General features: G+C 45.9%; 1 protein-coding gene across 2 annotated transcripts in view; it reads right to left on the minus strand.

Moving 5' to 3' along the window:
• The window catches only part of E2f3 (E2F transcription factor 3), an 82622-nt gene extending 71011 nt beyond the window's left edge, over positions 1-11611 (minus strand). For both annotated transcript variants that reach the window (XM_036189038.1, XM_036189037.1), the window contains exon 1: positions 11374-11611. In XM_036189038.1, coding sequence (XP_036044931.1) covers positions 11374-11391 — 18 coding nt within the window. In that variant the 5' untranslated portion in view covers positions 11392-11611. The remainder of the gene's footprint in view (positions 1-11373) is intronic.
• Between the last annotated feature and the right edge of the window lie 11875 nt (positions 11612-23486).

Consider the following 23486-nt stretch of genomic DNA (forward strand, 5'->3'; position numbering starts at 1 on the left):
GGATGAAGAACCATTTGCTTGCAAATTTATGACACTTTAAAATATTAAAACTACACACACACACACACACACACACACACACACACACACACACGACCAGGAGATAACTTAGCTGGTAAAGTGCTTCCCATACAAGGCTGAGGATGAGTTCAAGTCCCAGAACTTGAATTAAGAAAGCTAGGTGTGTGACAGAGCATGCTTGTTATCCTAGCTCTAGGGAGGCAGACAGGTGGATCTGAGGATTAACAGCCAGCCAATGTGGCCTACTTAGCAAGTTCCAGGCCAATGAGTGACCGTCTTAAAATTTTAAAAAAGGAGATGACAGTTGAGGAATAACACATAAGCACATGAACTTGTCTCTGCCTTCCACACGCACAGGCACACACACCAATACGCTAAGAAAAATATTCACAGCATATATAGGAGATCCACCTATGATCACTGTACCTTCCTTTTCTTCAAGGTCTAGTCCAATGGTCCTCAATCAGTCATGGTTTTGCTCCTAGGACATTTAGCAATGTGTGAGGCCAATGTTGACTGTGACATGTGCCAGGGTGTTGTTGGCATCTAAGAGCACGAAGACCAGACATACCTAAGTATCCAAAATGCACAAGACTATCTTCCTCAACAAAAAAGTATCTGGTCCAGATGTTAACAGGGTTAAGAACCCAGTCTATTTTAAACCTTTCCAAGGCTGCTTTGTGATCCTCATTGGTCTCCCAAGTTCAGATGCCTGAGAAACATCACTGCTATTTTCCTCACTACCTTGTACATGATGTTCATCATTAGAGAACACCACTCCTGTCCAGAGTACCAGGAAACACACACACACACACACACACACACACACACACACACACACACACAACCACCACTACCACCAAAAGGCAGTGTTCAACCAAGTACTGTACATAGCTTGTTTTCCTGGAACGTTAGGCCAAAACCAGACACTTCCTACCTTGGGAAGTGGAAGGTGCCCTGGGAGGGTGCCCTCAAGTACAAACTTCCTATCAACATTATCTCTCATTTAATCCTGCCAACCAGCCAATGAGACCGGACCACTATTTTAGGTGAGTGTGTCTCACCGATGGAGCTGGTGAAAGGTCACACGCTGGTAAGTGGGAAAGCATGTTTCTGGAGTCAGATCACCTAGTCCCATACTCCTACCATACCCCACTGCTATGTGTCATGGGTCTCCAGGGCGAATACTCACTTTAAAGACTAGTCCCAGAATCAGGGTGTCTGAAATGCTAACAAGCAGGGCAGTAATAAGAACTGCTGGCAACCATATGACATCATCAATGTAACTGCCACACACTTTGCTCCCCAATATAGCATCAAAATCAGTCAATTCAAGCAGTGCTGCAAACAGGCTCCAACATGGTTATATATTTTTAAAAATTAATTATAGATATTTAGAATCTACTTGGCTCTATCCTCCAAAACACCCTCATCATTTAAAATTTTTAATTTGATACAGGATAAAGTTTTGAGATTATTTCTTTCTTGCCTTATTAGCAAAATCAAAAGAACATAGTAAATTATGAAGGGGCCACATTGGTTTCCGATGTAATTATATGCCCTGTCCTTACAAATGGCACTGTGTTTTGTGACAGGGCAAAACCTAGGCTCTGTCAGGATAACTTAGCAGCCAGGCGCAGATCTGGTAAAGCATCATAAATAACATATGATGGCTTGTCTCTGGGAGCACTGACAGTATCGATCCCTCCACCCCCACCAAATCAACCTGATGAATCTGACTTGTCTTCATATCACACAGAGATGCAAAATGACAAAAGGTTTCTGTGCTACTACATCTATGTGGTTTTCCCTACAAAAACTAGAGACTAGTTTTTGGCCTGTGGTTTCTGAGCAATTCTACTATAACCTTCAGACCAGGGCCACAAATATTTCCAGGGCTCAGGCCCAGACCCTTAGAAAGCCCATCATAAATATTCCTCCCCACCACCCGGCGTTCTCTCCACACAGCGCTGCCCAAGGTGTGCTAAGCAACTATTCTTCCGCCCCAGAAGTTATTATTATGAGCCAATGATCTTGTAGTCTCCATCCCCTTCCTTCTTCCAGTTATGTCAATTCTATAGTATCCATGTCCCCAAAAACACACCCCAGCTCTATTCCAAATCAAGTCCAGTTTTCTGTCCATTTGGTTATCCATTCCTGGAGACCAGACCAACAGAACAGAAAGCCTACAATTAGATCAAGCCAGCCACCCAAGGCATCCAGCTGGTGTTGGTGCCTTGACACAGCAAACTTGCCCAGTTTGACCTCCTAAGCTTAGATGTCAGTCATCTGGCAAATTTTATGTATGATTTGGGTATTCCTGGAGGTGTATATGTGTGACTGGATGCATGCAGATGCCAAAGTATGCCATCAGGTGTCTACCTTGACCACTCTCAACTTTATTTCTTCTTCCTCCTCTTCCTCTTCTTTCAGACAGGGTCTCACTGCGTAGCTCTGGCTAGCCTGGAATTCAGAGATATGCCTGTTTCGAGTGCTGTAATAAGGACAGGGGACATCTTAACCAGGTCTACATTACTTCTTGAGACAGAGTCTCTCACGGTGCCTGAAGCTCACTAAGGGGGCTAGACTGGCTGGCCAATGAACTCCAAAGACCAACCTCCAGGGATTTCTGCCTCTCCAGAGCTGGCATTCAGACATGCACTGCCATGCCTGGCACCTTTGTGCTTTTCTGAACGCATCTTTGGATGGTTTGCTTTGCAATGACCTAGAAATCCAGAAGCTAGTAGGCACAGACGAAGGTCTTTAGGTCTGTTCTTCTCTACAATGGATGATGGGTTGGGCATCATATATCCTAATCAAGACTCCTGCCTGCTGGAGAACCTTAACGTGTATTCTTCGCTGCCTACATACTTCCCAAGATCAGATGAGATGTCACACTTCCGACTAAGGATAGGGATGGGACCTGGAAATCTTTACCTGGATCAAATGCTTTAGGCTAAACTTACAACGGGTTGGACATCCCTAATCTGAAAATCTGAAAGACTTTAAGAATCTGAAACTTTGTGAGTTCCAAGATGTTTTCACAAGTGGAAAATTCCACAACATAAAATGGTTTCCTACACATTATTGAAAACAATATATAAAATGACCTTAAAGCTGTGGTGACAGCACAAATTGTGTTTAGACCTGAGTCTCATTCCTAAAATCATCTCATTATTTATATGCAAATATCATTGTATTAAAAACAAACAAGCAAACAAACAAACCGCGACCTGCCAGGTAGGGTGTTTTCCTGCAATCTCAACACGTGGGAGGTGGAGGCCAGAGTTAGGGTCACCCTCGACTACAGTTAAGTGAAGGTTAGCCTAAGCAGTAAGTGGCTGTCTTAAAGTCCCAAATAAACACCTCTTGTCCTGAGCACTTTGGATGAAGGTTATTTAACCTGCAGAGGTAAAATACTAACTTATTTCTTTTGGACAGGTATTTTGCTTTCCCGCTAGGTACTTAACTCAATGCCAGGCCACAGAGGACAAAGAGGAAATAAGCTGAGACTCTGGAGCCAGGCTCCTTGGGTTTAATTTTGGTTGTCCCACTTATTCCCAGGGCCCTAAGCCAGCCTTAACCCCTGTTTCCTCCTGCGTGGAACAAGGATGGAAATAACACCCACTTCATAGGTTGCCATGCAGATAACGTGCTAAGGCGAAGAAGGCATTTAGTCTACTGCCCTCGATGCCCACAGGCACTCCATAAACACTGGCTATTATTATCCCACAGACCATCGACTGCCGAGTGGCAACCCTTAAGCCAAATCTGGCCTAGAGACCTATTTTGTTTGGCCGGCACATTTTCCTTTTCAATCAAACCAACAATTTAAACTGGTAGATTTTTTAGACTACGTTGGATGTCTGGCAACACATCCAACACACAGGAGAACCTTGGCCTCTGGCATCCACAACCCAAGGTGAGGGCTGTAGCCATTCTTTTGATAAACCCAGCTCCTTTGCCAGCACAGCTCCATCTGACTTACCCCTACCTCCAATTTGTCCCTTACCTAACTTGTTCATGAAAGCAACAATCCCTATTCTAGAGCCCCTCCCTTTTTTTGAGATAGGGTCATTTTAGCCCAGACTGACCTTGACCCCAGCAATTCTCCTAAGCACATCTAGACCAATTCTACTAACATATCCAATTGTCTCCTTATCCCCCATACTAACCAGTCCAACTGGTGGCTCTCATGCTAACTGACTTCCTGCTTCCCTACCATGGAAGGGTATTCATCTTCCTGCTTCTACTTTCCAAATGCTGGGATTCAAGGTGTACATCACCATGCCAGAATTCACCCAAGAACACTTAAGGTATACATGGATATGCTATGAGAACAGCCACTGAAAAACCCATGGCCTCTGGATGTGAAAGCCCAGTGCAGTCTAGTGCCTCTCTTTCGCTCTTATGATACTTCCTGTCTGCATTGTACAGAGGACTAGATGTGTCTTGTTTTCTTTCCCACTCTTGTTAAAAGTCTTGCTTGCAGATTGACCTGTATGCAAAGCTTGTATCCCCAAACAGATTGTAAATTCAAGAGTGGGCAGATCCCCCACCACATCCTTCTTTCCCATCCCCAACAGAGCTAATGGGGTGCCAAACCCATTGTAGGCGTCTAATGAAAACATCTCTTCCCAAACAGTTTGTTCTACAATCCAAAAGGCCTTGCAGAGAGCACATGGAGAACCAACTACCCTCATCTCCGGGTGGGAAGGTTTGTAAAAGGCAAAAGCAAGAACAAGTAGGATATCAGGTAGACTGCGACGTGCCAGGAAAAGTCAGAAGTCACTTAGGGAAGTGGTCCAAGGCTTGGGAAGTCAGGCAGCACTCTGCGTGAACTTTCTTCAGGTGAGGTGGAAGGACCACTGAGAAAGGAGCAGGGCAACAAGAGGAAAAAGACCCGGGGTAACCAATGCTCTCGAGGCAACCTATGCTCACCCAAATCCCCCGCCCCCGGGGGGACCCACGCAGGAAGGCAGGAAAACTCAAATCAAGATTTTACCATACTCCAAAGCCAGGGAAAGAGCTACAAGTCACTTGGTTAGAAGTTGTGTTTCAAGGCTGCAAGTCTAAGCCCTCAGAAAGAGGGAAAACGGGTAGAGGGAACATGATCTCAGTGGTGGGGAGGATCAGGAATTGAGACTAGGAGCAGCTAGCTAAAGAACCGGAAGCCAGCTTGAGCTGCACAAGACCATCTCCAACCCAAACCCAACCCAGAGCAATGAGAAGAAGCGGCGCAGTGGGAAGTCTGGAGGCCTCTGTTGAGCAAGACACACTCCCAGCCCTCACACACATACCCCAGGAATCTCCAAGTTAGTTAAAGCTCAGCACCCAAGACACCCCAGTTTCTGACCGAGTCTTAGACCATGGCTTACTGTACAGACATGAAACTATGTTAATGGCACAATCTGCATTCCTTGTGACATTTCACAAACATGTTCCATCAGAGAAATAAAGGTTTTATTCATAACATTTAGTACTGCTGATTGTACTATGACAATAAGAAACTTATTCTTCTCTTTCTCCTCCCAAGTCAATGGGCAGCTTAGAAAGAGGTAACAAAGACCAGGGGCCCAGTGACGGCCCTAGGCAACATCCATCCACTGTAGAATATACTCCTCCCCATCCCAGTCACCATCATTGTTAGAGGTGCAAATGGTTTGAAATGAACACTAATGGGTAGTGGAAAAAAAACAAAAACAAAAAACCAGGACACAGAATACAGTCCAAGAGATGGCCACAAAGGGCCTGGCAACTCTACCACACCTCTGTGGGACGCTGGTCTGAGCATTGGCCAGATGTCAACTCATTTCTTCTTCCCCCCTTGTGAATACTCCCCCACCCGAGAAAGTTAGTTAAGAGGGCCATACAGCTGGCAGGTGGAGGCAGAAAAGGAACCCAGGCACTCCTCCAGCCTCCACTTGACTGTACACCTGGCTGTCCTCACGCCGCCTTTCAGAAGAATGTGGCTCTCCTACCCAAGCCACCGTCTTCGCACAGAGAGCTAAATGCAGAAGGGCAGAGGCGATGGTGTAAGTGAGGCTTGAAGATGCTGCTCTGGTTATATTTTCCCAAAGCCCCGCCATACGAAGGAGTGAAACATACAGACCCTGTGTTCACTGCCTACATCTAGGAGTTCACAGCCACACACAGGAGATCATGAAACTAGAGCAGGATGGAGCCGTTCTCAGCAATCACTCACCAGCATGCTAGTACTACAAGGTTCTCCAGGGCAGACTGGCAAGAGCTGGCAGGGAAGGCCAAGGGCATTCACCTCTTCCAGCCATCAAATGTGCTTCCAGAGGAACTCGGCTTCACTGATAACCCGGCTCTCATCAATTGCTACTCATGGCTCACAGGAAGTCAGCCCTTATGCACAGGGGACCTTCCTGGCTTGCGGATTACAGATAAACAGATACCCCTGTCCCAGGGCAGGCTGTGAGCTGCAACCATGTTGGATTATGTTTCACTTTCCGGCTTCAGAGCTTGAAGCAACTCTATTTTTAAGCTTTCTCGGTTCCACAAGTAAAATAAGGTCATTTTAAGGAAATGGGTTTTGGCTTTAGATAACTTCCTCTGAAAGAGTTAACTGGTCGGCGGCTTTGACACATCAGAAATCTTCCTGGCACAAACCACAAAGGAAGAACCTCTTGGTCAAGGGTACAATGCAAAGTCCCAGGGAACCTTGCAAACTGTGTCTGTCACTGAGGATGTGACAGTTCAGGACAACACTTCCTGGGATGTCCCTCTCCTAAGAAAGTTTCAAAGACCCCTTTACGCTGTTGTTAGTAAGTAAAATCATCTCTCTCTCAGGGCACCAGAAATGTCACATCCAAAGAATAATAATTCAAATTTCAAATATCAGATCAAGCTTTAGAAACATTGCTGCCACTATTTAGTTTCCTAAAACCTATCATTCCTTTCCACTTAGAAGTCCTTTTCATTGGGTATCTTCAGTAGCCTTGATTTCTTAGTGGGGAAAATAGCCAATTGGAAAGGGACTAAAGGTGTGTGCTGTGTGTGGTCTCACTGGAGATGACAGTATGAGACGTTAAGGGGAAACTACTGCTTTTTATTTCTAAATAAATATCTGATTTCTTAGTACGCTGTGACTTCAGAGCTGGTGGTTCAAAGCTCACTTCTTCATGAAACCCGGTGTAACCACTTCTGGTGGAAACTTAAACCGTCCACACACCTAAGCCTCCATGTAGGGCATATAAGACAGCCCTCTCCTCACAAGAAGGATAGATAAGAAGGCAAGAACCTCTGGTTTCAGTTCTGGCCTGCCCCTGCTGCCTTGCGACCTTGGCTGAGTAACTTAACTGCAATGGGCCTCTAATTGTATCACCTGTAAACGAGGCGGGTTGGGCAGGAAGAACTGTTTTATAAACTCCCAGGTTCTGATTCCAAAACCATCATATTTATGAAGTATTGACTATGCTAACCTGACATATTGTCGTCAAGTTATAAGAATGCTGCATGGACATTACAAATGGCCCCAAACAATTGGGCTACCATACAAACGGAAGTCCGTCATTCTTTTTTATCTTCTGGATTCAATCAGCTTCAACCTCAGGTTAACATAGCTCCTGCTTTATATTACACAGCACAAGTTCGGCCTGGTACTCCAGGTCTCCAGCAAAGTCAAGTTTATGGGGACTCCATCCTGGCTTGACCACATCTTTGAAGTTGCAGATAACTATGGCCAAAAGACCGACACCCACTAAGGCCAGCAGGGTAGAAACACGTTCCTAAAACTTAAATATTTAGAGGGAATGTTTAAAGGAAAAGTATGAGATGAAAATAAACTAAACATCCCCCTCAGTGGAAAGCCACCTAAGTAATCCTGCTGTATTAACCCCATCCCCACCTTGCCAGTCTCTTGAGCTGCTGCTTTCTAGTACCTTCTGTAGTAGATCTCTTCTCTGTGTGACATCATTTTCCCAGGCATTCTTAGAAGGCAGACAGGATGGGGAGGAGGAAGGTCGTGTATCTGTGGTTTCCTATACATAAGACTTTCCCGTTTATCTGGTCTTCTTAGTCCTATGAAACATTACTGGGCGGGGGCTCGTCAACAACTGTAAACAGTCCCTGAAACACCATTTAAAACCGCTAATGACCATGAAAATGCATATCAAACCACATACTTGTACCTCAAAGAATTCAGTGATGTACCCCTCAGCAAAGGGAGGGGGGATTGGAATCTTTCCTCCTTGCACTTTTTAGCTGCTTCGCAGACCTTGGAGAGACTCAGTCTACCAAGTAATGATCTTCACCCATCCTGATTAAAATATTACTGAAAAGTAGATGGGTAAAAAGAATTGGAGTTGGCAAGTTTGGGACAATGCGTATAGCCAGTCACATGGACTATTTATAAATCGGTAAGTTGGAGAAAATAGCCAATTGGACTTAAGGTGTATGTTGTGTGTGTGGTCTCACTGGAGAAGACAGTATGAGAAGTTAAGGGGAAATTACTGCTTTCTATTTTTAAGACACCAAATAATCCCTCCCTACACGCCAGTCTTTTCCTCCCAGGTGTTGATATTTATTCCTAAACTCAGAGTAGATATTCTTTTCCCATGTTAACTTTACACAGTACGCTGATAAACTCCGCAGACTCTGTCCTTCCTCCAAGTATTATACAAGGTGGTGATTTTTAGAAAAATACACACTAAAAAAATCCTTTCCTGTTCTCAGGCTTGGGTGCTTTAGCTCAGTTAAGGGTGCTTTGTTCCCAGGGACGATTAGGGTGGCGCCCTCGGTACTGATTATAGTGGAGCTATTTGTCCTGCCCACGTCTGGGCATTGCATTATATTAAAACATCCATTTTGGGATATGTAGTGACTAAAAATTCTCTCCCAGCTTCAACTTGGCACCAACCATACATCGCAGCAGAAGCAAGATTACTGCATACAGAACCACAGGAACCCGCATTTTTCTTCTTTCAAATTTGTTCAGGAAAAAAGACCCTGCTGAAATAGCATCTACAGTCCTCCATTCTCAGATGAGATTTATTAGGCATGGAGGACTCTTTGGAAAAGTATAATCAGCAGGTTGCTATGACTGAATTAAAGTAAATCTGACGTGATAGGCTGCTGCCTCTTGCATTAATAGATCCTCAATTTTCTGGAAGAATGAAATTACATACCACTTTAGAAAACTTAGGATCATTCTGCTCATACAGGTAAACAAAGGGACAGTATGTATGCAGTCTCTTGAGTTATACAAATACTTGATTTATGAATACTAATTTTATGGAGCAGCTACTATTTGCCAGGCCTTAGTGCTTAAGTATTGTACATATATTATCATATTACTTTAAAAAACCTCAAAGTTGTATTATTGCCCTGGCAGATTAAGTTATTTGTCTAACAGCAGACAACTTGGAAATAAAGACAGAAGGTTACAGTTAGCGAGAAGGCAAGCCACTTGCTCTGTCAAGTTCTTAAATGTTCCCGGAGACAACTTGAACGTGGACCCATGTGGGTCTAGATCTCTGATCACCTGAAGAACCACCCCCCACTTCCTCTTGAACATACAATGTTTGGATGGTCCTATCTTGGTTCATTCAATACACCTTTCCCAACCGTCATGCTTAGGGGAAAATATCAACAGAACTCAAAAACACAAGGTGGTGCATGTCTTTAATTTCAGAATGCAGGCCCTCGAGGCAAGATCAGGAGTACAAGGCTATAAGAGACCCTGCCTTAAAAAACAAAATCAAAGAAATTTCAAGATTTAACTGGAAGCCTATGGAAATACTGATAAGAAAAAAAAAAAATGAAATTCTGCAACCCTGAGGACTTTGTATGCACTTGGGAGACAAACTTTGTACCCCTCCCAGAAGATAGAGCACTGAAAGTGTAGATTAACCAGTGATTCAGCATACATTACAATCTTACATAAAAAGACTTCTGAATATGTCTAAGAAGCATTTATATTCCTATAATGAAACATTATTTTCGAGTTCCCAAATTCAAAACAACCTATATTCCTGGAATAATAACTTCATGGCAAGGATAATAAAGTTTAGAAATAACTTGGAAGATGAGGGCAATAGTTTTATATTTTAAATACTCAACTACAGTGAACTACATATAAATTTGGCTAGACAGTCTCGGTGACCTGGTCCAACAAATAGTCTTAAGATTTTTTTTTTAAGAGCAATTTAGTAGTCTCACAATTTCCTATTATCAAAAATAACTTTCCCTGCAAATCTGAATCTAATCCAAGAAGCATGTCAATAGCCCGTTGTTTCAGGTTATTTATGATATAGGAACCGATTGTGTAGGGGGAAATAGGCTTATTGTATGGCCAAGCATGTTTAATCGCCGGCAAAATTATTTAGAGCTAATGAAAGCATGGAATATTCTGTGCCTGAGAATCTAGCACACTGGATACTGTATGTGTAAGCAGGTACTGTACTCGGCTTCCCCCCTGCTGGCAGACCCTAGTCACTAAAAGGATGAGCCTCTTTGACTGGGACTGTATCGCACATCCCCGGGAAGTATCTCTAGGCTGGAAAGCACTAAGAATCCAACCTAGTGCAAAATTATGGACAGAAAGGGAATTTTAAAAAATTAATTATTTATCTAGCCACCTCATTTCCCAAAGAACTATATATGTGCACAGACTTTCTTAAAAGACCCCAGCAAAATATTGATTGTGCAAAACAAACACATCTAGACCTAAGACTAGGTGAGGTCCTCGACTGGCATTATCATGCAACCACGGATATCTGAGTCCGGGTGGGTTCTAGCCTGGTCTGGGCCAAGCCTTAACACGCGGGTGAAGACAGGAGGCATGGAGGAAGGAATGCAGGAGAGAAAGGAAGAAGGGGAGACCTCGGGGCCACACTTCTTTCTAGTAACAACAAAAAGGGAAGCCGCATACTGACCTAAATCATCTCTCAAAGGCGCTTTATAAATTACAGGGACAAAGGGAGGGGGTGGCGGGTGGCCTGGGAACCCCACAGACACCCTACCCTCTGACCCGCCCCCTCCCCCTTCAGCACAAGGGAAGCAAGACAGAAAGCGGCTCAACTCGGCCACGGGCGTGAAGCCCTCATCTGGGTTTCAATTGCCCATCTATCCACCCCCCAAAAGAAACACACGTAAACACTATACCCACCCCGGGGGCGGCCACTCCCGCCCCGGGGCTCCTAGAAACGGAGGCCGGGGATTTACTTAGTTAGATTTTTCTTGCTTACTCATTTCCCTCAAGCACCCAACCCCCCGTTCCCACTCCAAAACCCCGCTCGGTCGCCTATCCTCCGGCTCGGGGGCCCCCCGGGGATCCCGGGTCCCCGCGGCCGTGGCTCGGGCCCCCGCGCGGTCCGGGTCACTAACCTGCTGCTGTAAGGGCATTTCCGAAAGCAGCCTGGCTCCGGGGGAGGTGGGGGGCCGGCTGGAGAGGGGGCCCGAGGCCGAGCGGAGCGGCGGCGCCGGGCGAGGGCGGGCGCCGTGGGGGGGTGGGGACGGGAGAGGGAGGGTGGCGGTGCTGGGTGCGAGGGCGCCGGGACGGTCCCAGGCCTGGGAGCCGGCGAGCAGGAGGAAGTGGGTGCCCCCTCTCCCCCTCCAGCGCCCCCTCCCGCCGCCACCTCCTCCCCAGTCACAGGCGCGTCCTCCGCGCACGTGTGCGAAACGTCACCGGCGGGTCCCGGAGAGAAGGGACAGATCCTGGCGGCGGGACGGGAACCCGGCTGCCCCCGCCCTCCGTCGCCGGGGGGCGGGGAGGGGGACAGGGCGGGGAAGGAAGGGGCAAGGGGAGAGGCGGGTCAAGGGCAGGCCCGGGGCCCGGTGAGCAAGGCCCCGGCGCTCCGGCCACGCGGGCGCCGCCGCTGCCACCTCGGAGATGCGCCCAGGCCGGAGCACCCGCCCGCCGGCCCCTTGTCGCAGACAGCGCGAGCCCTGGCCCACCCGGAGGCTCCCAGTTCCACCTCCCACACCGCGATACCCCTCCACCTCCCAGATCCCCTTTGTTGCCGGGAGCTAGGTCCCCAAAGGTGCCAGGCACTGGAGCCCCCACGCTCGGAGCACGCCTGTGGGACCCCCGGCCGCCCAGGGGCAGCAGAGGCCGACGGGGAGGCAGGCACGCCTCGGGTCCCCCCGTTTACATCCCCCTGGGGTCCCCCACTCTCCAGTGCACTACTCCCTCCCCCACCCCCTTCTCCATCCGGGGCGTGACCCCTTCCTACGCCCGAGAAAGAGGAAGCTTCGAGTTGCAGGGGAGGGGAGAGTGGGGGTAGGGAAAAGTGCAGGAAAAGAAGGGGGGGCGCGAAAAGTTTTGGAGTGTTGAATGTGGTTCGCAAAGAGGGACTCCCCACTGTCCCGCGCGCCTGCCCAGGCCCCCAGGTCCTCCCAGCGCCTGGAGGGAAGCACCCCAAGTCTAACAATAAGCACACGCTGGAGGGACAGCAACGAGGCCCACGATGCTCAGCCTCGCGCTCTCGCAGCCACCGCTCCCGGGAGCCCGCCTCCCACCTGGGCTAGGGACGTTGCCGAGGGAGGGTATTACCGGAGGGCCGCCGCCGCCGCCGCGTCCTGGTGCTGGTGGCTGCTGCAGCAGCCCGGCTCTGCTGGAGGGTCCTTGTGGCGTGGTGTAGAGGAGGCTGCCGGCGGCCGGCTCCGCGCCGGGGACACTGGGGAGAAGGGGGCCGGTGGCCAGGGTACCGCTTTGGAGGGAGGTGGCACAGGACGTGGTGGAAGGGTTCGTAGTGAGGATCTGGATGTACGTGCCCGGGGCGGCGGCGGCGGCGAAGCCGGGGCTGGCTAGCAGTGCCCTTTTGTCCATGGAGGCTGCAGCGGCGGCGGCGACGACAGCCGCCCCCTCCCCACCCCCGGCGGTCACCAGGTACTGCTCCAGGGCGGGCTGGATCCCCTTTCTCATCTCTCGCTCCTGCTCTTTTTTAGTGTTACGATATACTAACGTATTGCTTTCAATTTCTTTATTATTTGCAGTCGGAGTTTCCAAGTCTCTCCTTCTCGCCTCCCCTCCCGGCGCTTCCGAACCCTCTCTCTCTCTTTTCTTTTTATTTTTCCGCACCGCTCAGGCCCCGGGGCCAAAAATAATCGGGGGTCTGGAGAGAGGAGGGTCCCGGCCGCACGGATATCAGGCCCCGAGGGGAGATGGAGGCGTCGGGGGCAGCCGATGCAACGGATTGCGAGGCGGCGGCGGCAGCCCGGGTGCTGCGGCCGGCAGCTGAAAAATGGCTCCAGGAAGCTGCTGCTGACAATGAATGAAGGGATACGGTTTACGCGCCAAGGTCCTCCCGCGAAACTCAGATTTCCCGCCGGCTTTTCAAACCATATTTGCATATCTCCGCCCCTCAACCCGCCGAGGACTGTTCCCACAGTCCATTGGATCCCTGTCGCCTTACTTTAGTACCAATCCCGGAGCGAGGTCGCCACTGGCTGGTTTCCATTGGCTCCCACACATCACGGTTACCGGGGTGACCCGGGCTCTATTTGCATAGACCATCCTGATTGGCTGGAAGCAGAGCAGGCTTCCTAGGAGGTGGGGCAAAATCCTACTCTCCCACGGAAAGCCACGCCTATTCCAGGCCCCGCCCTCGTTCCCTCCGGAGGGGCTGGCTCTGATGACCTGGGCAGGGACTCTGCCTCGCAGACGCAGTGTAGATCCAATCTTGAGCGCAAGTTTCGGTTTTGGAGATTGTCAAGGTGACACCCTCTGAGACTCCTTTTCCTTTAACCAATCAGTGTGGTAAATGAAGAACTGCTAGAGGTTCTCCCAAATACGTGTCAAAGGCAAGTTGGACCCGGCCTGGCAGGTGGAAAACTGAGCCCTTTAAATCCTGGGTTTCTTCCTTCCTGAAATCCAACCAATGGCGCGAGAGCGGATCCGGAGGCCAAGGCTGATAGACAGAAGCATGTGGGCAGACCGAAGCGTGGGGGTAGAAGGTTCAGCTGACGCGACTGCAGGCACTCTTTAGTTCATATTCCAGATCATTCCTGGTAGCTTCATGATTAGCCCGAATTGGGTTTAAGTAAAAATTAACTCTTTTGTACAGTGAACTCGTACTGCAAGTATAGGTTTTAGTCCAACAGACACCCTCTCTGGCCCAGAAACACCCAGAGGAGTTAATCAGGGCTAACCCAGAACTGATCCCCGGGTTTCTAATCCGCCATGCAGTAATCCAAAGAACAGGCTTTTATGGTGACGTGGGACTGCCAGAGAAAGCCGCCTGCCAAGGCACACGGCTCTTTACATCCTCAGACCACAGGAAGTTCTCCAGCTAACAGCAAACACTACAACCCAAACCTAACCCAACATATTTTAAATGGAGTGGGGGTTGGGGATTAAAGAGCCAGGCGGATCTCTGTGAGTTTGAGGCCAGCCTGGTCTACTACAGAGCGAGATCCAGGATAGGTACTAAAACTACACACAGAAACCCTGTCTCGGAAAAAACAAAAATCAAAAAGGGGGAGGGGAATGTATGCATATATGTGTATATGTAAATCGGAAAATGTCATCAGGAAAAATGAAATGGCTGTCGAACTGGCTTCTGTATTGAAGCAAATACTCATGGATCTTTAGAATTATTGTGGGGCTGGAGAGGTGGTTCAGTTAGTAAAATGCTTACCTTCCATATGCAAGAGGACATAAGTTTGATCTCTAACACTCACATTAAAAAGCTAAGCGTGACAGCATATATCACTAATCCTAGAGCTGGGAGATGGAGACCTGAAGATCCTTGGGGATTGCTGGTCAGCCAGTGAAGCCAACTGGTAAATTTCAGATTCAGTGAGCTTCCCTATCCCCAAAAAACAAGGTAGAGAGCTATTGAGGAAGACATTTGAGGTTGACCTCTGACTTCCATATACACATGCATACACAAGCATGTGCACTCCTTACATGTACCCCCCCCCACACACACACACACAATGAAGAGTGTTTAAGACTGAGGAGGAAGGTGAGGGAAGGTGGAATGACCAGGTTGTTGAGATATACTGAGATATATCTGCCTACCTCAGCCACATTATTTTTTAAATGTAGGGTATTTGGTAAGGTGTTCACTGAGTAATGAGGGTTGCATTACACTGAGTCCTTTCACCTGACTATTGTTTATTATTATTATTATTATTATTATTATTATTATTAATTAAATTGACCCAAGCTGACATTCAAACCCTATAGGAAATGTAACAATTTAAGTCAGTTCAAGTTAGGACCTTCTAATACTTCAGTCCTATTACCTTCCCTGAAATTAAAAGTACTATTAAGCTCTCTACCAGGCTTGGAAGTTCTTTGGCTTTGCATTCAAACTTGTTGAAGATCCATAGTATTTGTACATTTGAAGATTTGTGGACACCGAAAGAACTGGCTGCATTTGTAGGGTTAATAAGGTGGAAGTCAAAAGGTGTAAATGCCTAGTTGAGCTAAAAGAAGGACAGCAACTTCTTAAGTGGTATTTCGTCACTGTTGCTTTGCATTGTGTGTCACCATGGAGAAAGTTAATACTGTAAGCTAGGATACTGCCAGCCGCATAATATTACTGGTAGCCTGCTTTTGGTGGTGTTAGGGGAGTTCTGGGGGAGGGGGTTGCAACATATAGTCATTAAAGAGCTGCATCTGGCCTTAGAAGCAATACCAGATCCCAGGCTTTGCAAACGTGAAGTCCTCCTAGGTGATAACAGTAAGATAAGGAGGACACAGCCCTGGGAGCTGGAGAAAACAGCTCAGGTGGAAAATCATCAGGACCTGAGTTCAGACCCTAGATAGACTCCATGAGTCCTTAGGGGAGAGTTAGCATATTGTAGTAGATTTGCATTTAGGAGTCAGGATAGTCTGGATTTGAATTCTAGCTCTGCCACCTCTTGTTAGTTCTCCCACTATCCCCCCAACTTGTTTACAAAGAAAATAAAGGTCAGAGATGGTTCATCTGGTCAAGTACATTTGTTGTCAAGAGCTACAACATAGAGTTTGATCCCCAGAACCCATGTTGGGAAGAAAATGTTGGCTTCCAAAAGTTGTTCTCTGGTCTCCACCCTCTGCTACACACAACACATTTATTTTTTATTATTGTGTTGGATGAGGAGGGTGGGGTGGATGATGTCTATGGCTGTTCTCAGCATTTGTGCATGTCACAGCAAGGATGTAGAGTTCCGAGGACAACTGTATAGACTTGGTTCTCTCCCTCCAACTTTGTGGGGATCACTCTCAGCTCAGCAGGCTTGTATGCCAAGCACTGTTTCCCGGTGAGCCATCACCTGTCTCTGCTTCCATCCTGACGAGGCTGCTTTCTCATATGGTAAACGGAAGCTCATATTCTGGAACCCATGCTGCAAGGGTGCTGGAGAGAGGCAATAACACATGTGCAGTGTGCTGGCAGTGAGTGATAGCTACTTAGGAGTCTACTAATTCATATGAGCATGCTTTGTTGTTCTTTGTAGGCCAACCTAATGTCCACTTGCTGGTGTAGCTTAGTTTTTATTCATTTTTCTTCCAACTGAAAGTACAGTCGTGTCCTGATGAGTACAGATTATAGGGTTCCAACTCAGAAACTGAGGGTAATGCATAAAGTCAGCTCAGCTGTTCACCCCACCTCAACCTGCTCATTTGTTGGTGGCCCACTTCTAAACCCTCTTCCCCTCCTCTTGAACATGGTTTCCGGTAGTGCTAGAGCCAGACTGCTTTGTCATCCATCACTCCCGTTCTTTGACTCTGACAACCAGCTAGTTTTCTTAGAATTAGCCTATGTGATTGATTGACTGGACCCTAAAAATGGTCCTACCTTATAAACATTGGTATCTGTGAGAAAGGGTAGTCTTGGTAATGGGCGACGTTTGCTACATCTTAGCTCCATAGCTTTCATCTTTTCTTCCTTCTTCCTTCCTTCCTTCCTTCCTTCCTTCCTTCCTTCCTTCTCTCTCTCTCTCTCTCTCTCTCTCTCTCTCTCTCTCTCTCTCTCTCTTTTGAAAAGATTATGGCCAAAGAGATGTTTCAATGGGTCCAGATACACTTGCTGGTGTAAGCTCTGTGATTTCAGTTTCATTTCCAGAACAACACAGGGGAAAGAAATCTCCAGATATGGTCATTTGGAGTTATCCTGCCTCCAGACCTCCAGACCCCCAGCCCTGTGCTAGAATCCAGACCTCTAGCCCCATGCTAGAACCCATTGAGCTGTCCACTTTGTGGTGATTTGTATGACAGCCTAGGAAACAAATACAGCCTGTTATCCAGGCTTCCTAGCATTTCAGACCTCTCAGCTCCTCACTTTGTAGGTCTCCTGACAACATAACATTCCTCGTTGAACACCAGTGATCCTAACTGTGGTCTGGCCTATAGACTCTGATGAGGAATCTCCAAGTATACTCTGCTTAATGAAGGAGATTTTGAACATACACAGACTCCAGTTCAGGTACCTGGGGAGTCAGAAGAGGGTATTGGATCCCTTGGAGCTGGAGTTACAGGCAGCTGGGAGCCACCTGGTATGGGTACTGGGAGTCTACCTACAGGTCTCTGCAAGAGCAGCAGACACTCTTAACCACTGCGCCATCTCTTCTTATTCTGCACCCATACCTAAATGCTTAGTGTTGGTAATCTCCTGCCAGAGAGTTAGTGGGAGCTCTGGATTCCCCTTCAAGTCCACGCTTACATTTACATGTATATATATGCACACCTCTGAATACATGGTAAACAGATGATCTATAGCTATATAAAATTGATACAATCTTCTCCAAAAGTGTCCATTTTTAATTTATAAATACAGTTTTGTTAGCCCCTGTAAGCCACTCACACACAAAAAAAAAACATTATAAATTTAACAGTTTATGAAATTTCAATATTGAATCCTCAGATGGAAAAAAAATCATAGTTTTAGGTAATTAAGGAAACCACTCATTAGCACAGCAAAAGTTTAAATTGTGCCTTCCACAATTTAATTGGCACATCCGATTTAGAGTATACAGTATTAAATTTTAGCATCTGCAAAAGACCAGTTTTGTAGTTTTTAAGGGTTTTATTTGACAGTTGAGTTAGTTGCCCACAAAGAAATAACATTCTGTTTCAGCTTCCTGGTTTGGAAGAAAGAGAGGAGTATATGTCCTTGAGGCATTACCACATCAGACACTGATAACAAAATGTCTAAGTACATAGCCTAGAAAACTGATCATTACATCAATATGGATAGGTGTGGATTCACCCGCATAAAGTTCCTTGTCTTCAGCTCTTTCAGCAGGAAGATGCTTCCTGGCTCTGGGCAGGGCTTCTTTAAATTTATGACCCTGTCCTCAGTCACATCTTATGAATATAGCACTCGGATTGCAATCCAGGAATCTGCATTGTAAGCAGGATCATTTTGATACATGCAGCCCACAGAATTTACATGGATAAACACTAAATACAGACATTGGAGACCTATTAACAATGCAAAGACCTTTTCATTATAAATCGGTCTTTGGGAGGGAGTAAGTATAACATAGAAAACTCCCTTGTATATAGCATCAACTGCTACCACTGTGAGCACGATTCTATTTAGATTGTAGTGTGAATGGAAATCACACCTTTTACTTAAGTTCTGTGCTAACAAGTAGTGTGATTCAGACAAAATATCCTGGGGTGGAGAGGAAAGGGATCATCTCAAAGGGGTGTGTTTCCTCAACTTTCTAAATCATGGTTTCATCATGATATTAGATACATGAGGAAAAACATCAAAATAAACGTATGCTTCAGTGGGTCATTATGAGAGGACACCTTTGTAATTTTCATCCAGGTCTAGTAGAGCTTTTCCTGAGACGCCTGAGGTCTGATTTTTGTGTTCCATCATGAGCACAACTCTCCCTCCCACCAGAAGTAACCGTGAGCCTGATGTATACAGTCTTTGCTTCCATGTTGGTTTTCACTGAAGTGCCTGAGAAAAACAACGTAGCAGAGGAAAGATGTATTTTGGCTTGTGGTGGTGTTTGTACATGGTTAGCTGGCTCCATTGGTGTAGGGCTGATCTGAGGTAGAAGGCTATGGTGAAGGGAAGTTGAGTCAGGAGGCAGTCAAGAAGGGACTGGTGTTGTGGAATGTTAGTTGAAGATGTGTTACAGGAGAAGAAGGGAGGGTGCTGGGGGCCAGCCACTCAGCCACACAGCCAGGTATGGAATGGGTGGGAAAGAAAAGACATACAGAAATAGAGAAAGGTAAAAGCCCAGAGGTAAAAGGTAGATGGGATAATTTAAGTTAAGAAAAGTTGGCTAGAAATAAGCCAAGCAAAGGCTGGGCATGCATAAGAAAGAATAAGAGTCTGTGTATTTATTTGGGAGCTGGGTGGCGGGGCCCCAAAGTTGACTTAAAAAAAAATCAAATACAATTCTCTATGTCTAATCTAAACCTTCTCATTCTGCTCTTGTATCACCGTGTTGACCCATTTTGACTCTTCTCTCAGTGGGTTCTCCTGTTTAGGACCCTTAAAAAATGATGCCAGTGGTGAAAGTGTATGTGTATACATAAGTGTTTATGTGAGAGGAGATGTGTGGGGGTGCATATGTATGTGTATGTGTGGGTTAGAGAATGTCTTTGTGCATGTGTATGTATGCATGAAAACACGGATGTGGCTGCATGAGTGTGTGTGTGTGTGTGTGTGTGTGTGTGTGTGTGTGTGTGTGCCAAAGGAAATTTTTAGTTGTTCTTCCTTAGATACCCTTCACTTTGATTTTGAGGCAGGGTATCTCAGTGTCCTGAAGTTCACCACATAGCCCAGACTGCCTGGACCACAAACCCCAAGAGTCCACCTGCCTCCCTTGCCTTGTACATGCTGAGATTGCCATCAATTTCGTGTCACCACACCTGAATTTTTAAAATGTGGATTCACAGAAATCAAACTCAGGTCATCATGCTTGCAAAACAAGCACTTTACTGAATGAACTATCTCTTGAGCCAATTGATGGTCAATTAGGTAGATTGCCCAGGAGCTTTAGATCTTTGGTCACAGTCCCTTGGTCTCACCCTTTGCTGAAGAGCAAAACCTTTCCCATATCTAACCACTGGCATCTGATGGAGATCCATTACTACCTGGGGGTTCCCCTGCTCTTGGGTCCCATGTGTACTGCCTACTTCTTCACTGATATCTCATGACTTCTATAGCAGTTGGTAGTTGGCTTTCATTCACTTGCACCTTGGGACTGAGGTGGTTTATCATTGAGTTTTGTTCCAGCACTTTTCTGTGGGTTTGGGGGCTCTTCTAGAAGTCCTTCCTGTTTTCTGGGGGTGAGGAGAGATGGAAGGATGGTTCTGTACATCTATCATCCTCAGATGTATATTCCCTTTCCTTTAAAATACTTACTTTGAACTACTGACTTGGCTTGCCATTGAATCAGTGTCACTTAGGTAGATGTTCCCACAAACATCAAAAAGAGTAATGGGCTATTTTAGCATCAGATTCTCAGAGAACATTTGCAAAAGAGAGCTGAAGACGAACAGGAGTCAAGGGCCTTAGTTCTCGTGGGCAATGAAGACACATGATTTGGATGGGAAGAAGCACAAGAACCCACTCATATTTGGTAGGCTGGTTGTGCCTTTTGTGGGTTGTAGATGAGGCACACTGCCAGTAGCAGATCAAGGGTTTGTAGGTAAAGAATTGCTCTTTCTTTGCGCCCCTGGGTTCCTTGGCAGCAGCACTCCCTGGTGGTTCCCTTTCTCCTCCTCTGACCTCCTGGATCCCATCGATGGATTTACATTTTTCTATATTCCCTTAAGTGCTTCCTGTTATCCTGTACCTTCTCTTTTGGACCACCTCTTCTTTTGTGGTTAAATATGCACAATATAATAGTTATCATTTTAGCTATGTGTAAGTATTCAATTAAATATGTTCATAATGTGCAACCACCACAACTGTCTGTACCCAGACCTTTTTCATTGTCCCCCAACAGAAACGCTGTGCCCACCACACAATAACTGTCGGTGGGACTCACTGTTCTCGTTGCTATGAGCAAATACCTGAAAAGAAGCAAGTTAAGGGAAAGAGGACTTTTTTTGGGCTCACGGCTTGAGGCCATAGTCCAACATGGCAGTGTGGTGATATATTGTGCACCCCAATAAAACTTATCTGGGAAGCAGAGGACAGAGCCAGCCACTAGATCAGACATAGAGGCCAGACAGTGGTGGCACACACCCTTAATCCTATCACTCGGGAGACAGAGCTCCATCTGGATCTCTGTGAGTTCAAGGCCACACTGGGAACAGAGCCAGGCATGGTGGCACACACCTTTAAAAGGCCACACTGGGAACAGAGCCAGACAAGTTAGCACACACCTTTAATCCCAACACTAGAAATCTCATGCCTTTGCTTGGGAATCACGTATGCCTTTAATCTCAGGAAGTAAGATGGCAGGGCAGAAAAAGATATATAAGTCATGAGGAAACAGGAACTCACTGTCTGGAGATTTCATAGAGGTAAGAACTTGTGGCTGGCTTGCTCTGCTCTTTGCTCTTTCAGTTTTCATCCTAATGTCTGGCTCTGGGTTTTTTGTTAATAAGACTACTTAGCAATTTGTGTCACATGGCAGGAAAGGCATGAAGGTTAAAGTGGCTTTAGACTGTGGCAGCAGGAATGTGGGGATGCCTGTTCACATCTCCATGGACCAGAAAGCAGAGATAGAACAGGAAGTGGGTCTTGCCTATAAGCTTCACTCCCTAAGGATTGTACAACCTTCCAAAAAATGTATTACTATTTGGGGATCAGGTATCAAAAAAAATTAGCCTGTGGGGGACATTTTACACCCAAACTGTAATATTATTCCTCATGCCCATTTCCCACATCCTCCTATAACTAGTATTTTATTTTCCAGCAGTTGTATGCTTCCAGTACCTCTCATAAATGGAGTATTTTGCCTTCCGTGCCTGGCTAATTTTACTTGCCATAATGGTTTCAAGGTCTGCCCAGGTTGTGATACATCCCCAAATTCCATTCCTTTTTATATCAGAATAAGATTTCACTATGTTCATATTTGCTCATGTTTGTTTATCTACTTAACTACTGATGGACTCTTGGCTGTTGTGAGTAAAATAATATTGCAAGATGGGCATGTAGGTATCCATCCAAGTTCCTGCTTTCAGTTCTTTCAGATATACACTAAGGGGTAGAAATTTCGGTAAATATATTGTAGCTCTGTATTTTATGTTTGGAGGTCCTTCCCAAACAACCTGGTCCTTATTTACAAATTTCAACTCTTATTCATGGATTGGGGTCAAATGGAGCTTTCTATGATGGTGGACATGCTCTGTAATTTCACAGCTAATGTGCTGCTTCCTCACATGGCTGAGAAGCACAGGAAGTGACAGCTGGCATGACCAGTGAACAGAGTTTTAGATTCCACTAGGCTTTAGCTTGTTTAAATTCAGAATTATACAGATACATATATAGGTGAATATGTGGTACAACATGTATCTATAAACTTAACTGAATTTTCCTAATTTTGTAATTTGGCCATGTTTTTGCATTTCAGAGACATGCTTCCACTATATTTCAGTTAATGGATTTTGGCCTAATTTCTAAAGACACAATCCCAAATGCTGTAATTCCAAATATGAAGCCCTGCAAATCAAAAATCTCTATAGTTAAAAATCTTCAGATTGTATTGTAGAACATTAACTAGGCAAAGATGTGTTGTATTTGTTTATGCTGCAGAATATTACTTTAACTGTGTGTTTTTATGCCACATTTGTTGAAGGATGTAAGGGTGTGTGTTTAATTATGTAGAGATATGTTGCATCTGTTTCACCTTGCCTGCCTGAAGCACCTGATTGGTCTAATAAAGAGCTGAATGGCCAATAGCTGGGCAGGAGCAGAGCTGGCTAGGCAGGGCTTCCAGGCAGAGAGAATAAATAAGAGGAGAAATCTAGGCTCAAGATGAACGGGAGGACCAATCAAGAAGGAGGAGAGAACAAGGGAGACACCCAGGGCAAGAATCCAGCCGGCCAGACATAGAGAAGCAGTGAAAGTAAGGTATACAGGAGGAAGAAAGGTAATAAGCCTTGAGGCAAAATGTGGATAAAGAGAAGCAGGTTAATTCACATTAAAAGAGCTAGCCAGAACTGAGCCTAAACTAGGCTAAGCACTCAAAACTAATAAGCCTCTGTGTCATGGATTTGGGAACTGGTTGGTGGCCCAAAAGAAAATTTGTTTAAGATTCCAAAATCCTAAGAAGGTAAGTTTGAGGCTGGGTGGTGGTGGCACACACCTTCAATCCCAGCACTTGGGAGGTAGAGCCAGGTGTATCTCTGTGAGTTCGAGGCCAGCCTGGTCTACCAAGTGAGTTCCAGGAAAGGCGCAAAGCTACATAGACAGACCCTGTCTCGAAAAAAAACAAAAACAAAACAAAACAAAAAAGAAGATAAGTTTGAAAACTATAATTTTAGAAATTACTTAAAATAATTTATATTTAAAAAAATTTTACTTGAGAAATATAAGTATATTATAGGACACTTCATGTAATAAAACAGTCAGTAACAGATC

Source organism: Onychomys torridus, chromosome 5, assembly GCF_903995425.1.
Source record: "Onychomys torridus chromosome 5, mOncTor1.1, whole genome shotgun sequence".
In the NCBI taxonomy this organism is placed as follows: domain Eukaryota; kingdom Metazoa; phylum Chordata; class Mammalia; order Rodentia; family Cricetidae; genus Onychomys; species Onychomys torridus.